The sequence below is a fragment of the Phascolarctos cinereus genome, unplaced genomic scaffold, assembly GCF_003287225.1.
Source record: "Phascolarctos cinereus isolate Bilbo 61053 unplaced genomic scaffold, phaCin_HiC Scaffold_5;HRSCAF=322, whole genome shotgun sequence".
NCBI classification, from domain to species: Eukaryota; Metazoa; Chordata; class Mammalia; order Diprotodontia; family Phascolarctidae; genus Phascolarctos; species Phascolarctos cinereus.
The window spans coordinates 463,063,435-463,078,937 of NW_027555958.1; the positions used below are offsets into that span (position 1 = coordinate 463,063,435).

Sequence of the window (15,503 nt, forward strand, 5' to 3'; positions counted from 1 at the left end):
TCCTCAGATTCACCTCTGACTTCAGCTGCCCACTTGATTTGGCCTCCATTTTTCTACTTCTGTTTCTCTTTAGTCTCTGTTTTTACTGAAAAATGCTGATGTTTTCTGTTCTCAGCTCCATATTTTTTATGTCTAGATACAGTTCCTGGCTCCCTGGAAAATAAGCTGAAATCCAAGTGGGAAAACCTGTTGGGCCCCGATTATGAAGTAATGGTATGTTATTATGCTTCCATAAAATGTACTCATGTCTGGCTTAATGTGAGGCTTGTAACGTAGTAATTAGGAGAAACAAGCACTTCTGGGAATGGCTTCCCTCCCCCCTCCCACCCCCTTCCTTGTGTTGGAAATAACGGATTGGGAAAATCACAGTGGTTTGAGATGTGAGAACAGTTAGGGATGAAAAAAGAAGTGCCACTGCGAGTCCCAGTGGTTCACTTCATGTTGGAACAGTTGAAGGCACAGTCGGCAGAACTGGGGGGGAGTGGCGGGGGAGGGAGTGCTTGCCTTTAAATTTGCCACATTCGTCAGCTACTTAGAGCGGCTGGCATTTTGATGATTGTGTTTGCGATTTGTTTGTTTTATTGGCCGCCAGCGCAGCTTGGGACATTAGGCCTGTGTTTCATGCAGGATCTTAGACTTTTCTGAAAAGAGTGGAGGAATGATGATGGAACAGGTCAGCGACTGGGGGGGGAAGGGAGTCATTTAAGTTAGGTTGGAATTCCTTTCACCTGTTATTACAGTCACAGAAAGGATTTTTTGGAGAATCTTCCTGATGGAAGAAAGTTTGACATTTAGAAAAGGCTTGAGCTTGGCTTACAATAGCTTTTTGTGATGAAAAAAAATTCCCCTTAAACCTTTACTGATTTTTCCTTTCATATGTTTGCACTTAAGCTGATAGTGGTAGAATGTTAGCAGATACAGTGATGTTATACTATTGTAACATTAATATGTTACGTTGTGACATTGACATAATGATATTTTGTTAGAATATAGGATAATTACGATCTCTTGTGCTAATAGACTTCTGTTAGACTGTGTAATGATGATGAAGATAAATGCCATTTATATAGCACCTACTATGTGCGCATACTGTGCTAAACACTTTACAGTTGCTGTCTGATTCGATCTTCATGACAACCCTGGGTGGTAGGTGCTGTTAGCCTCATTTTACAGTTGAAGAAGCGGAGGCAGGCAGAAGTTGAGGCCCACGGTCACGTAGCTATTAAGTATCTGGGGCTGGATTTGAACTCAGGTTCTCCTGACTCCAGGCTCAGCACTCTGTGCCCTGTGGCACCATGTAGGCACTGTTTTTGTTGTTACAATTATTTTTTTTAAAGGCAATTGGGGTTAAGTGACTTGCCCAGGATCACACAGCTAGTAAGTGTCAGGTGTTTGGTCTGAGGCCAGATTAGAACTCAGGTCCTCCTGACTTCAGGGCCAGTGCTCTATCCACCATGCCACCTAGCTGCCCCTGTTATGTTATTTTTAAAAGCTAGCTTTTATGTGATGCTGTAAAGCATATAAAGTGTCGTACATATATTATCTTAGTGGATCCTCACAACAACCCTGGGAGGTAGGTGCTATTATTATCCCCATTTTGTAGTTTAGGAAACTGAGGCACACAAAGGTTAAGTGACTTGCTCAACAACATATAGCTTGTCAGTATCTGAGGCTGGATTTGAACTCAGGTCTCCTGATTCCAGGTCTAACATTCTTACCCATGGACCACTGGTGTCAGTGTCAGAGGATGTCAGAACTAGAAGTCTAGTAGCCACTTATTTAAACAGAGCTGTAACCAGGGTAAGTGACTAGTGATTTATCCTAGAGTGTCAGTTTTGGAGGGTGCTGACAATAGTTGCAGCTTCTTCAGGGGGTAGAAACAGCAGAGTTTAGGGCAGGGGTGGGGCCTTGAGGTCACATGTGGCTTTCTAGGTCCTCAAGTGTGGCCCCTGAATTGTTTGGATTCGATTAAAGGGCTGCACTTGAGGGCCTAGAGGGCCACGTGTGGTCTAGAGGCCACAGGTTCCCCACCCTTAGTTTAGAGACTAGGTCACAAAAACAGTCAGTTAAAACCGGAAGCTCCATCTGTCGGGCTGAGGTGAGGCCACCAGATATGGTTCTCCACCTGCCAGGGGTTCCTGCTATAGCATCCTTGAGCCAAAGGTCATGGAGTTTCTATCGCCTTCTGAGTCCCCATCTTAGCCTTGCTCAACCAAGGGTACGTCTGTTGCTGTTTGACTCAGTTCAAAACAAAATCTGATTACGTTTGTATTTTTAATAGCAAGGGGACAAGAGAGATTAAGGGAATTGCTTTTGGTCCCAGAGCTAGGAAGGGACAGATAGGGACTAAACAGGCTTTTGAGTCCAGGTGTTTTCCTTACTTACCCTAATTCTTAGAGAAAAGGGTGGAATTTATGTGAATGTTTGTGAAGTTAGGGTTTGAGTCTTGGGTCTGCTACTAGCTGACCTCAAAGGCCCCTTCCAATTCTAAGTCTCCAATCCAATGCCTCAATGCCTGTGACTCCAAATACTTCCAATTCTTTTCTCTAGGCCTTAGTTAGGCCTGATGTCAAGAAAAACTTCTTAGCAAGGAGAACTGGCCAGAAGGCAGTCCATCAACCAGTCAGTAAACATTAAGCCCCTTCTATGTGCCAGGCACTGTGCTAAGTGCTGGGGATTCAGAAAGAGGCAAAAGGTAGTCCTGGAACTCACAGTCTAACAGGAAGACCACATGCACATGAATGAATGGGCTGCTTTGGGGAGAAGTGCGTTCTGCTTTTCAAGAGGTCTTCTGGGCCAAGGCTGGATGGTCACTTGCCAGGGATGTTACAAAGGGAATCACTCCCATTTCACCAACCTGGGCCTCAGTTTCCTTGTCTGTAAAATGAGGGAGCTGGATAGTCTGGCTTCTGAGGTCTCTTCTGGCTCAGAGCCTAAGGCTTTGAGGTTTCTCCAGCCTCTCAGATTTTGGGGACTCTTGTTTTCAGGAGTCTCTCAGGACCTGCAGGCTTGTTTTCTCATTTAGTGCTCCACCTGCCCCCAATTTAAGCAACACCCAATAAGATGAACATTTCTGTGTATATAGTGGGCCCAAATGGAGGATTGCTCTTGAAGCCACAAATTTGTATTAGGAATTTCTTTTTCTTTTAAAATATATAATAAATCCACTTATTATTTTTCAAAACTTTTCTGCTTGTCTGGGTTTCCTACTGACCTTTGTCCTAATTTCTTTGCATTTTAAAAAAAGTGCTTTAGTGACCCTCTTTTCTTATTTTTGTTTTTCAATTTTGGCAACCCTCTCCCCGGCCCCTTCTTCTTCACCCTCAAGTGGAGAAAAGTAAAAATGAATCCTTGTGTCAACTCTCCCTGGTCAGCAGAACAAAGGAGCCCTCCATTGGCTGCATCTGAAAATGTGTATCTCCTTCTACCTTGGAGGTCATCCCCCCTCTGATCAGAAGAGGTGGCTAGTGGGTTTCATCATCTGGCCTTTGGAATTATGGCTGGTTATTGTATCCAGAAGAGTTACAATGTTATAATGTTATTATTAGGGCTGATTGTCATTCAGAGTTCTTTCTTTACAAAGTTTTGTTACTGTGTGCATTATCTTCCCAGTTCTGCTCACTTCACTGTGAATCTGTTCATATGAGTCTTTGCTAAAACCCCCAATAGGTGGAGCAGTAGAGAGAGATCACTGACCCTGGAATCAGGAAGCCCTGAGTTCAAATGTGACCTCAGACATTTATTAACAGTATTATCCTGCACAAGTCACTTAACTTCTCTCTGCCTCAGTTTCCTCATAGTGCCCACCTTCCAGAATTGTGAGGATTAAATGAGATATTCGTCAATCACTTTTTAAAACTTGAAGTGTGATATATTAGTATAAGTGGCTATAAATACTTTTGTATATAGAAGTCCTTTTCCTCTTTGATCTCTGTAGGTTATGGAACTAGCAGTTGTATCTCTGGGTCAAGGGGTGTGCACAGTTTAGTGAATTTGGGGGTAATTTCAAAGATTTTGTAATACTGTAATTCTTGAAACACACACATACACGCACACATACATTTACCTGCTTCTGTTCAACTTTTGAGCAAATTTGAAATCTTTAACAAGTGATACACTGTGGGACAGAAGAAGCCTGGGAATACAGTTCAGGAGACAGGGCATCTGTATCTTGGCTGTGCTACTAATTTGCTATCTGATCTTGAGGGAAATCACCTTCCCTCTCTAGGCCTGTTTTGCCTCATTTGTAAAATGAGAGAGTTGTACGAGACAGGGGTCCTAAACTTTCTTTGCATCCTAGACCCCTGGGCCTCTTAGTTAATTTGGTGATTCCCATGAACTCTTTCTTAGAGTCATGTTTTTAAATGCATAAAATAAAATAACGTAGTCTTATGAAGGAAATATATTGAAATACCATTATTTTAAAAAGTTTTGGGGCCCCAGGTAAGAATCTCTGGACTGAAGGATCTCTAAGGTATCTCCTAGCTCCAAGATTCTGTGGGCATTTAAAAAAAAAAGGTACATGGAAATCACCCTTTTGGGACACATTTGCTTTTTGCCATCAATTTCTCTTTGCGATCGTCTCTGGCATTTGGGATGTATTGATCCCTTTCAGAGAGATTAGACTAGGTGTGGGGTAGTTATCCAGGTCAGATGGAGGCGGCTTCCCAGGGTATTTGATCAGATAGCTTGGGGTGAGAGATAGGTGTGTGTGGTTTGGTTTTGTTCTCTAAAGTGTTTAACATTTTTTTTAATTCCTAAACTCTCCAGGTTGTCATTTTGGATACACAGATTGTCGATGATGCTGAGTTACAGAAGTTTTCAAAGGTAAGCATTATTTGTAACAGAAACCTTACAACAATTGTTTTAAGTCTCTAAAGCTTTTGCCAAAGTGCTGGAAGAAGCCCTGCTGATGAGACTCCTCGTTGTGATATATTTCCTTATTCTAACTTTTTCCATCTTCTTCTGCCTGGATTACCTTCAGTTTCACCCATATGCCTCATATGTCTCGTATCTACCTATTTATATGTTGTTGCCCTCATTAGAATGTCAGCTCCTTGAGGGCAGGGACTGTTGTTGCATTGCTTTCTATTACAAGTGCTTAGTATGGGGCCTGGAACAAGTTGTTGGTATTTAATAAGTGCTTGTTGACTTTTTTTTTAGCAAGTCCTATGGCTCCCAATTGTTTTTAAGTTAGTTATTTCTGGGTATAGGTGTCCTCCCACTTTCCTCCTCTAGAACTGAAACCTCTCTTGGAACAAAGTAAAACTTTTCAGCATAAACAACTAATAGAGTGACTTTATCCGATAGAATAGGCAACAATCCTCTGAAATAGCGCCCTATTTCTCTTCCTAAATAAAGGAGGTATGTTTCATGATTGGTTCTCTTAAAATCATATTTTTTCTTTTAAAAATGTAATTAAATTTAAAAAAATTAAATTTTGTTTTTTTCAGTCATTGAAAATCTGTCTTCTATCCTTTTTATCTACCCATTTCCCTTCTCCTAATTCCCTCTGTGAGAACAAAACAAAACAAAACCCCTATTACAAATACATATAGTCAAGCAAAACAGATAAGGTGTAGAGGGAACTGATTTAAATTTATAAGAATCAGAGCCATTCCCCAGTCAATGAATGTGAAAAATCAGTTTTCAGAGGAAGAAATTCAGGCAAGAAAAAGGTATGTTAAAAAAATGCTCTAAGTCACTAATAGTTAGAAATGCAACTTAAAACAACTCTGTGATGCCTCCCCCCTAACATGCATCAGATAGCGTCACCGTTCTGTCAGGAAATAGGGAGGATATTTTGTCTCTGGAATCGTGGTTGATCAGAGGGATAAAGTCTTTTTTTTTTTTTACTGTGTTGTCACTATATATATTCTTCTCTTGGTTCTGTTCATTTCAACTCTCCATCAGGTTATATAAATCCTCCTAGATTCTTCTGAAGCAACATTCTTCATCATTCCTTCATCATTTCACAATGATAGGCATCTCTTTAGTTTCCAAATCTTTGCCACTGCAAAAAGAGCTTCTTTAAATATTTCTGTCCTTTTCTTCTCTCTTTTATCATTGGGGGTTATTGAACTAATATTGGTGTCACTGGATCTAAAAGTAGGCACCATTTAATAAAACGTGGTTTTATCAACTCACAGATCCACAAAGAATATATCTATGTATGTGTTTTTTCTGTATTTCCTCCAACATTTGCCAGTTTCTGATTTTATTGCCTTTGTCAATCTGATGCATGTGAGGTGGGACCATGTAAATTGCATTTCTAATTATTAGTTATTTAGAGCACTTTTTCATATGGCTTTTGATTACATGAATTTTTTCCTCTGAAGACTGGTTGTTCATATTCTTTGATCATTTATCAATTGTGGAATGGCTCTTATTCTTGGGGATTCAAATCAGTTCCCTATGTATTTTAGGAAGAAGAAATTACTAAAGAAACTTGTTGCAAAGATTTCCCCCCCCACTTTAGCTGCTTCACTTCTGATTTTATCTCCATTGATTTTGTTTAGGCAAAAATTTTAATTTAATGTAATTTAAAAAAATGAACTCCTTTGATCCTCTTTATCTTGTTTGGTCATGAACTTCTCTTATCTAGAGACTGCTCATCTAATTTGTTTATGATGTCAGCTTTTATTTCTAAATCATGTACCCATTTGGAGCTTATCTTGAGGTATGCTGTGTCATGTTGGTATAGGTCTAATTTCTGCCAGATTGCTTTCCAGTTTTCCTAATAGTTGTTACTATTTTTAAAAAATATATTGAGTTCTTACCCTCAATAGCTGGGATCTTTGTGATTATCAAATGTTAGGCTTCTGTGCTTGTTTGCTTCAATATATTTTATGCCTAATCTCTTCCCTTAATCACCCTCTCTAATTCTTGCACAGTAGCAAATTGCTTTGTTGATTACTGTTTTATAATATAGTTTAAAATCTGGTGCTTGTAGGCCCCCCTTCCTTCCTACTTTATTCCACTGTTTTCTGCAGGATTCTAGACCAATTTTGTTCCTCTAGATGAATTGTGAACCATATACACATATTTTTTTACAGTTAGACTTTGGCTTCATTTTTATATTCTTTTCAATTACATTATTACAAACATCATGTATTTTATTTTTCTGATTCTCCTTATTTCATTCAACCATTTAAACATGTCTTCCCATATTTTTCTGAATTTCTCATGCTTCTCATTTCTTATGTCCGCCTCATCCCCCTCCAATCAGTTCTAATCATATACCACAGTTTATTTTCAAGTCTTCCCTAATCAATGAACTACTTACTTTCTTTCCAGGTCGTTGTTCCTAGTTCTTGGTTCTTTCTTTTTTTTTTTTTTAAGTTTTTAGGCAGTTGGGGTTAAGTGACTTGCCCAGGGTCACACAGCTAGGAAGTGTTAAGTGTTTTGGTCTGATGCTGGATTTGAACTCAGGTCCTCCTGACTTCAGGGCCAGTGCTGTATCCACTGTGCCACGTAGCTGCCTCTGGTTCTTTCTTATAGATTATAGGTTCCTTGAGGGCAAGGGCTGTTTTCTTTTTTCTTTATATTTCCAGTGCCTAGCACAATGCTTGGCCCATGGTAGGTACTTAATAAATACTTGTTGATTGATTTATTATGAAAATGCTGGTATGATGATTTCAGTATACAATGCAGATTTAGATGACTTTATAAGATACCAAAATATTTGTATATATATTACCAAAAGAGTTATAAGAGAACTTTTTGTGGTAACAGATCAATATCTATAATCTATCTATCTATCTATCTATCTATCTATCTATCTATCTATCTATCTATCTATCTATCTATCTGTCTATCTACATATTACATGTATGCCTTTCAGAGTCTTAAGTGTTTGTTGAGATGTTAAGAACAAATGTCAAAACAAAAGACTTTTTAAAAATAAGAACATTGCAGGTGAATGATGTAGGAGCCTAGACTTCCAGAAGCAGAGAAGGAAGCAGCTCAATTTTTGACTTTGGTTACCTCTCCTCCACTACAGAGGTGGTGTCATGATGAGTTTTGATTTAGTTCTTTAAATTATTTTATTTGGCGTCTTGTAGAAATTTTAAACCTAATACCAAGTTCCAAATATTTAAACATAAATCCATTGTGGACCAGATGTTGACATGCTAAAAGCCAGCCACCATCTGAGTCATGGAATTGGGTATACTTCCAAAAACTTATTTTGGTTGCCTTTGTAACTAGCAAGCAAAAACAAGAGTTAAGCACCGAGTTTTTCCTCTTGGTAATTTCAAATTAACCAGATTGTAAATTCTATGTCATTCTCTGTAACCAGAGAATCAGAGGCCACAGGGATGGAAAACCATTGAAAGAAGCCCTCTAGGTTGGAAAATTTTATTCTACCACCAGTGGGAGTAGCAAATGGAGACTTTGTTTTCTGCCAATGTTTTAGAAACAAATCATATTGTTATAGTTCAGTGGAACTGATAGGTAGAACTGGGCTTGATCTCATGTGCTTCCATGTTGATAGTGGAATGAACAGTAGATATAGACATGGAAGACTTGTGTGTATGGCTTTTCATAACCCAGTGAGCTTCTCTAAAGGCCCAGTTTACTCATCTATAAAATGGAGATACTTGTGGCTGCCTCAGAGAGTCATTTTTTTCTAATTAATATTTTTCAGTTATCAAACATTTAACTTTTCTCTCTCTTACCTCCTCCCACACCACTTGAAAGAAGGAAAGAAAAACAAAACCCTGGTGATATCATCATAATCAAGCAAGCCAAATTCCCATATTGGTCATTGTAATATTGTATGTTTCATTCTGCTAATGTCTATTACCTTTCTAGCAAGAGGTGGGTAGCATTCTTCATCTAGAATCATGACTGATGAATAGATTGATTCAAAATTCCTAAATTTTTCCAAATTTGTTTTTTTTACAATGTTTATGTTTTTGTATAAATTGTCTTTCTAGTTCTCCATTTCTTCATCTGAAAATTAGGAAAATTATCACTCTCTGTGACTACCTCAGAGGGTTCTTTTAAAGGGTGAATTTGATACCACGTATGAAAAAGCTTTGAAAATTGTAAAACACAGATGATAATACTAAAAATAAAGTGTTTTCTATCTAAAAGGTGTTTATAGAGACATATTTGACCCTTCCTTCCATTTAGCATCTGTCAAGATATGATTATCTTCCCCAGTTATGTATGTGAAAGGTATTTGTGGTTTAGAAGATAATTCTGTAGAGGCTCCCTCCCTCCACCTTCCCTCCTCTGGCTTTTTTTTTCCGTCCTAGGCATTATTTTTTTTTTAATTAATTAATTTATTTTTTCCTAGGCATTATTCTTGCAACTTAGGTAGCTTTCTCTGGGGTGGATATCCAACAGGGAAGAAGGGTTATGCCACACAATCCAGTAAGATGTTAATTTATGACAAGGATAAAAGTTTTTACTAAAATAAAAAAGCAGAACAATTAACTTTGATCCACCAGTTATTAAATGCATATGTAAAGGAGGGTGCCATTTAGAATAAAATAACTTGCAAACATATAAAGAAAATTTAGCACTTTTCTTTACATAATTTCAATTGTTCCAATCCCTGTATAAATTAATCTTGGTTTTCATGACAAAAGTAAAGATGAAAACAATTTCTAACTCGTTCTGAACTTTTTTTCTTAGAATGAAAAGCCATCTGGGACTTAGGAACAACTTTATACTTGGCTTTTGGGTTTTGGATCTTCATGACAGTTTTGCATCAAAATCCCTTTTAGTTGAATTTCAAATGCCTTTGCTCTAATGAGCAGGATTGACTTTAAAAAAAAATTAAAATTTTTTTTGTTATTCTAAATTTGACAAATACCAATAAATTTGAGAATTTCCATATTCAAAGAACAAAAAAGGGGGGGAGGGGAATTGTGCTTGAAAACATGAGTCTCCTTTATGTACAGCTTGTTTTTTGGAAAGTGTATACTACATTCAAGATGTTATTTTTAAAACCATTCTTCTTTACATGTGTGTTATGTTATTTTTAAATGCATTTTTACTGATGTCTTTTGTTTTTCACATCACCTATATTTCCTGGTGTCCCCTTCCCCGTTCCTGTGGAGAGCTACCTCTTAATATAAAAAAAGAAAAAATATATAGTTCAGCAAAACACAATGAAAAAGTCTGATTTCATTATACTATTCTACATTCATTGTGCTCTGCTTCTACCAAGAAAGGAGGGAGGCCCCTTTCATGTCCCTTCATTGGGGGCTAACCTTGTTCGTTGTATTTTCACAGCATTTTTTCCGGTTGTTCTGTTGTCCTTTCCATTCACATTATTTCAGTCTTTGTGTGTACTGTTTTCCTGGTTCTAATTGTTTCACTTTGGTCCAGTTCATATAAGTCTTCCCATGTTTTTCTGTATTCTTCAAATTCGTTGTTTCTTGTTAAATAATAATATTCCATCACGTTGATAAACAACTTCTTAGGTTTTGATTCCCTAGCTGCTGAGTATCTACTTGGTTCCAAGTTCTTTGCTACCACAAAAAATACTGGTCTACTTTAAATATTTTAATAAACTGGAAGGTTCTCTTTTTATTGTAGCAGTATTGATTTTTAACTGCTCTCTTAAGATTTCTCCAAGAAATGACTCTACATATAGTTTTCAGTAGTGAATTTTTCAAAGCAAGTGGAAGACAGGAAAAAGGATGAAATATTGTATGTTTATACCATATCCACACTGTGACTGTCTTTTACAATCAGCAGAAGTTACTTACATGATTAGTTTTCTTTAAGCTGTGGGATAGCAAGTCTTAATGATTCCCATTCATTAGTATCACTAGTATTTCTTTTTTTTTCGGCAATTGGGGTCAAGTGACTTGCCCAGGGTCACACAGCTAGTTAAGTATGAAGTGTTTGGTCTGAGGCCAGATTTGAATTCAGGTCCTCCTGACTTCAGGGCCGGTGCTCTATCCACTGTGCCACCTAGCTGCCCCTAGTATTTCTTTATTAACCTATCTAGGCTTCTGTTATTTCAGAACCTGACCTCTTAATGAAGTAAAGGAGTTAGGGGCATTAGTATCACACATGTACATGCATACAAACACACACACACACACACACACACATTTAAGTAGCACCCTCAAGAAATAGTGGTTTCCTCTGTTAATTGTGGTTAAAGCTCTTTAAAAATTAAAAAAACCCTTTTTTGTTATATTTTAAGTTCTGAACTGACTCCCTCCCTTCCTCCCCACAATCCCTTTTAACTCTAGATAGATATCATATGAGATAAGAAATGAAAATGTGGCTTTTGAGAATTTTGTTATGATGACTCAGATATTTGTTAGCAAGGGATAGAGAAATGGTGGGATGGGGAACTTGGAGCTTATATGGATAGATGCCTCTGAAGTAGGAAAAGAGAGAAGACAAAGGCGATTTGGAAAGGAAGAACATGGGGAAATTTATGTGAATGAAGAGTAGCAACTGTAAGAATAGCTATTGATTAACCTAGGAGAGTACCTAGTTTAGGGGACTCTGGTCTTCAATTCCATGGGGGGGAAAAGCATCTATGTTGGGGTGTCAGTGATCCTTAGGGTACATCTGGTACCCGTGCAGCCCTTTTCCCTGGAGGTTAATAGTGACTGGTTAGTGGTGGTTTCACCAGGACTGAATGATTCAGGTTGAGTTAAGTGAAATCTCATCTGGGTCAAACTCACTTGGGTCTTTGTAAAATGTGCGTGTGAAGGAAGGAGCGTGTGGTGTTTGATCAAAGCTGTAAACCACCAGGGTTCTACGTCATAAACCCCAGGGCACCCTTGGCTTGTCTCTTGCACGCAACTCCATGTAGTGTTCTGTAACCATGTCTTGCTCCTACCTTCATGACCTCTCTCATATGCATTCCCTGCTGGCCCTAGTGCAGGCCCTCATCATCTCACACCTGGACTATTGTAATAATAACCTTCTGTTTAGTCTACATGCCTCAAGTCTCCCCCCAATCCAGTCTGGCCTCTACTTTGCTGCCAAGCCCAAGTCTGACTGTATCACCCCCTACTTAGCAAGCTCTAATGGCTCCCTATCTCCTCCAGAATCAAATGGAGAATATTTTGCTTGGCTTTTAAACCCATCATGTCTTGGCCCCTTCCTTTTTTCCCCATTTCCTTATATTTATTCCTCTCCACACTCTCGGAGATCCAGCCACATTGGCTTTCTTGCTGTTTCTTACACATAAAACTGACTTGGATATAGCATATTGTAAAGCATTTGGCAAGAACATTTTTTTCCTATTAAGCATCACTGACCAAGATGGGGGAAAATAATGGCCAGTGAGGGCCACATAAAATAGCAGTTTCTGTTTAGGGAGAAATAGGAAGGATCCAGATTCTGTACATTAAATTTTCCCTCCACCTTTCAAATTACAAGTAAGGAGCGTGAAACATTCAAACAATTCATTAATGCTAAAAAGTATAAGTTTCATATTATGACCAATTAAGGGACTGAGAAACGTTCAGGGGCAGGAGAAGGTGAGGGAGAGAAACATCCTGGTTCAAGGATAAGGAAGCAAACGAGGAGAGGGAGTGGCCAGCATTCCTCCTCCTGACCTCCATTCTGCAGTGACAATTCGATCACATGCTTTGCCATCCTTCCCTCTCATCCAATAATCTGCCCAAATTGCTTCTCGTCCTCTGGCAGCTCCAAATCTCTCCCGGCCAAGCTCTTGCCTAAGACCCCATGATGGCATCCGGGGACATGAGACCCTATGATGCAGTTGCAGGGTTGCTGGAATTATCGTTCAGTGACCCAGTATAACATGCCAGGCTCTGACAGCAGCAGCAGCAGTAAGAGCGAGCATTTCTATAGGGCTTTGTCAGTTTACAAAATGCTCTCAAGGAGATTTTTTTTTAGGCAATTGGGGTTAAGTGACTTGCCCAAGGTCACACAGCTAGTAAGTGTCAAGTGTTTGGTCTGAGGCCAGATTTGAACTCAGGTCCTCCTGACTTCAAGGCCGGTGCTGTATCCACCGCGCCACCTAGCTGCCCCGAGGAGATATTTCTAAAGCACTTAGCGCCAGGCCTGCCACATAGTAACCATGATCTAAATGTTAGTTATTATTGTTATCATCATCATTATTACAAATAGTATCTCATTTGATCCTCACAACAACTCTGGGAAGTAGATGCTATTATTATCCCCATTTTAAAGATGAGGAAACTGAGGAAGACAGAGGTTAAGTGACTTGCCCAGGGTCACACAGGAGTGCATCATCTGAGTCAGGATTTGAATTTGGGTCTTCCTGACTTCAGGACTTAAGCACTCACCACTCAGCCATGCTGCTCTGCTTGAAGATCTGTAGTGTGAGGTGGAACCCGCTGCCTCCTGGGGCATCTCTGATAGCCCCCACTCTTTAGAAGGTTTTCCTGGCATCAAGACACATTTGCCCCTTGTCAGCTTCTGCCCCTTGCTCTTGGCCTGCCCCCTGGTGCTAGGCAGAGCCAATAGAGTCCCACTCTTTAGAATGCCCATCAAATGCTTGAAGACAGCTGGGTCTAGAGTCTGGGAGACCCGAGTTCAGATCTGACTTAAATCCAGCTCAGATCACATACTAGTTTTGTTCACTGCCTGCCTCAGTTTCCTCATCTGCAAAGTGGGGACAATAATAGTGCCCCGCTCCCCAGATTCTTGTGAAGATCAAATGAGATCATATTTATAAAAGGTATTTAGCACAATACCTGGCACATAGTAGGTGTTACATTAATGATTATTCCCTTCTATTCTCCTCCTTCCCCTTTTCTAATACCCAGTTTCTTTTATGTTATCCTCCTGTGATATAGGCCTTTCACTGTGTTGGTTGCTATCCTGCTTATCGGCATCCTGCTTAAAGTGGGGTGCCCAGAGCTGAACCCGGTGCTCCAGTCACGCTGGATACAGTAACATTGCTTCTTTCTTGTTCCTGGGAGCCAGGTTGCATTGGCTTTATGTGGCTATCTCATCATGCTTCTGACTCAGTCTCCTGATTTACTAAAGCCCCAGATTTTTTCAGAGAAACTTTTGTCTCACCGTGAGTGCCTTTGCTCGTCTCACCTGTGTTACTTGGATATTTTTAATCCCATATGTAAGACTTTCCATTTATCCCTAGTGAATTTCATCTTTGATTCCATTCTCTACTTTCCTCTGTCAGTGAGTTTTGGGATCCTGGCTGTGTTAGCCAGCCTTAGCTCTCCTTCCCAACAGGGTACCATGTGCACATTGGATAAACACGTCCCATCTCTTCCTTTATCCAGGTCATCCACAGAAAGCAAAATTTGTGGATGTCCTTTGCTGCCAGGGTTGTTTAAGCCTTCACAAATGGAGAATGCCCTCTTTGGAAGGACTCATGCATTTCATTTATTCAATGCATCCAATCCTTACAAGTTAGCATTGTTACCTCTTCATATGCAGGAGGAGTCTTAAATGAAGTAGGGGTGAGATACACACATACATACACATACCATAACAAATATATATATATATATATATATGTATGTGTATACACACACACACACACACACATACATATGTACACATAATTTTATAAATAATATAATGAACATATAATATATAGCATTGTATATCGTGTGTATGTATGTGTGTAAATACATATTACTTTGTAAACCTTAAAATACAGGAAATTACAAGCATCTGGAGGGCAGACACTGTCTTACTTTTGTATTTGTTTCATCAGTACCTAACATAGGGTCTGGATACAGAGTAGGTATTTAGTAAATACTTATTAAGTTGCTTAAATATGAATTATTATTATCGATAATAGAAAGAGACTTATGAAGTGGTTGATGTGTTGAAATGCTAAAAGAATATGAAGGCGAATGAATATGCTTATTAGGTGGTCTGAAGCTATATCCCGTGAAGCCCCAGAAAGATAGATGTACTTACATTCCCTTTGGAAACTTAGATTAGCTAGTTCTGTTGATAATGAATACTTTTCAGCAATATCATATACTGCCTCCATGCCCAGTATCACTGGACACGAAGCCCTGTGGTTTTGCATGAATCCAATTCAAAGGGGGAGGGTAGTGTTTCCAACTACCTATGGAATTGTCTAGAAAAGACTCCCTGCTTCTATGTTTTCCTTGGAGAGGCCACACAATTGATCACAGATTTAGAACTGGAATACTGTGGTGATAGGAGAAATGATGAATGGGATGATTTCAGAGAAACAGGAAAACTTATATGACTTGATATGGAGGGAAGTGAGCAGAACCAGAACTTTTCTTACAATAACAAAAATACATGAAAGGAACAATGTTGAAAGCGGTAAGCAGTCTGATCGATGCAATGGCCAACTCTAGTTCCAGACTGGTGATGAGTGCCTGGTAATACTCAATGCTTAATAAATGTTTATTGATTGATCGATCGATGAAACTTGCCACTCTTCTCCTGATGGAGAGGTGATGGATTCAGGATGTAGATTGAGACATGTATATTTTTGGATGTGGCCAATACTCCAGGAATTCGTTTTGGTCAACTATGTGTGTTTGTTAGAAGGAAGGTATTTTTCT

At 39.1% G+C, this 15,503-nt stretch overlaps 1 protein-coding gene across 3 annotated transcripts in view; it reads left to right on the plus strand.

The window, feature by feature from the left end:
* The window catches only part of PATJ (PATJ crumbs cell polarity complex component), a 340,451-nt gene that overhangs the window by 50,534 nt on the left and 274,414 nt on the right, over window positions 1-15,503 (plus strand). For all 3 annotated transcript variants that reach the window (XM_020993089.2, XM_078156676.1, XM_020993086.2), the window contains exons 13-14: window positions 137-213; window positions 4,771-4,827. In XM_020993089.2, coding sequence (XP_020848748.1) covers window positions 137-213; window positions 4,771-4,827 — 134 coding nt within the window. The remainder of the gene's footprint in view (window positions 1-136; window positions 214-4,770; window positions 4,828-15,503) is intronic.